This window comes from Anoplophora glabripennis, unplaced genomic scaffold (genome assembly GCF_000390285.2).
Source record: "Anoplophora glabripennis isolate ALB-LARVAE unplaced genomic scaffold, Agla_2.0 scaffold2565, whole genome shotgun sequence".
Taxonomy (NCBI): Eukaryota; Metazoa; Arthropoda; class Insecta; order Coleoptera; family Cerambycidae; genus Anoplophora; species Anoplophora glabripennis.
In genome coordinates, this window is record NW_019418646.1 from 2,112 (window position 1) to 3,326 (window position 1,215).

The following is a 1,215-nucleotide window of genomic DNA, read 5'->3' on the forward strand; positions in this document are numbered from 1 at the left end:
CTTCAAGTTTGACCATACTGAGAAGTCCAGAGGGTTTAAGTCTGGACTTCTCGGTGGCCAACAAAATTCACTCCCACGGCCAATCCACCGATGAGGAAAATGTTCATTTAAATACTGGCGTACCGGCAAGGCAAAATGTGGTGGCGCACCGTCGTGCATAAACCACATACTTTCTCTTAAAGCGAGTGGTACATCATCTAGAAGCTCGTTTAAATTATGTTGAAGAAAGTTTAAATAATGAGGTCCAGTTAGATTGGGTGATAATTCAAAAGGTCCTATGAAAAAACCAGAAATTAAACCACACCAAATATTCACCTTAAACTCATGCTGAAAATGTTTTTCTTTTACAGCATGCGGATTTTCGGAATCCCACAAATGATTGTTCTTCCAATTGAAAACTCCCCGTCTAGTAAATGTCGCCTCATCGGTAAATAGAATCCTATTGAGGAAATCTGGGTTTTCCATTTGCATATTTTGTACAAACTGAGCAAATTGTAGGCGAGCTGGTAAATCTTGAGGCAATAACTGCTGAACCGGAGTATAATGATATGGATGGAGCATTTCTTTTTTCAAAATTCTACAAATGGACGATTGGCTTACCCCCGTTGCCGCACTTAACCGACGAGTACTCATACCGGAGTTTTCTGAAACACGAATTAAAATTTCCTCTTCTTCATCGACTGTGATCGATTTTGGAGTACCATGGTTACTTTTTGGTCGAAAAGATCCAGATTCGCCTAAGCGGTTGTAAAGATTTCTAAATAGTTTATAATTAGGTTGCAATCTATTTGGGTACATGTGTTCATATCTTCGGGCCGCCGCATGTCCATTAAAATTAGCCTGGGCAAAAACACAAATCATATCACGCATCTCACTGTTTGAAAAATTATTATGTCGTGGCATTTTTTGAGCACTAACTAACAATTTTGAACGAATAATAAAATCACACGCATGCAAAATACGCTAATATTTATTGACATGAAAATTTGACACAAGCCTACTTAGAAAAGAAATAGCAATATCGACGCTTGAAAGAAAATCACCACAAAATACATTGAAACTTTTAAATGCAAATAACTCAGAAACCGATAAAGTTAGGTGACCTAAACAAAAGTACACTTTTTATGTAGAATTGAACGTTCTTTTAGATTTTTAACTTTTCTGAAGCATAGGTCAACAGATAAAAAAAATATGTTTTGATTTACCTAAATAATA

General features: G+C 36.5%; 1 protein-coding gene across 1 annotated transcript; it reads right to left on the reverse strand.

Annotated features, from left to right (window-relative positions):
- Window positions 1-286: 286 nt before the first annotated feature.
- Window positions 287-1,179, reverse strand: LOC111692673 (the record flags this gene model as incomplete). Its single annotated transcript, XM_023456756.1, has 1 exon — window positions 287-1,179. A coding segment is annotated over exon 1 (617 nt), but the record flags the coding sequence as incomplete, so codon positions are not given.
- Window positions 1,180-1,215: the final 36 nt, after the last annotated feature.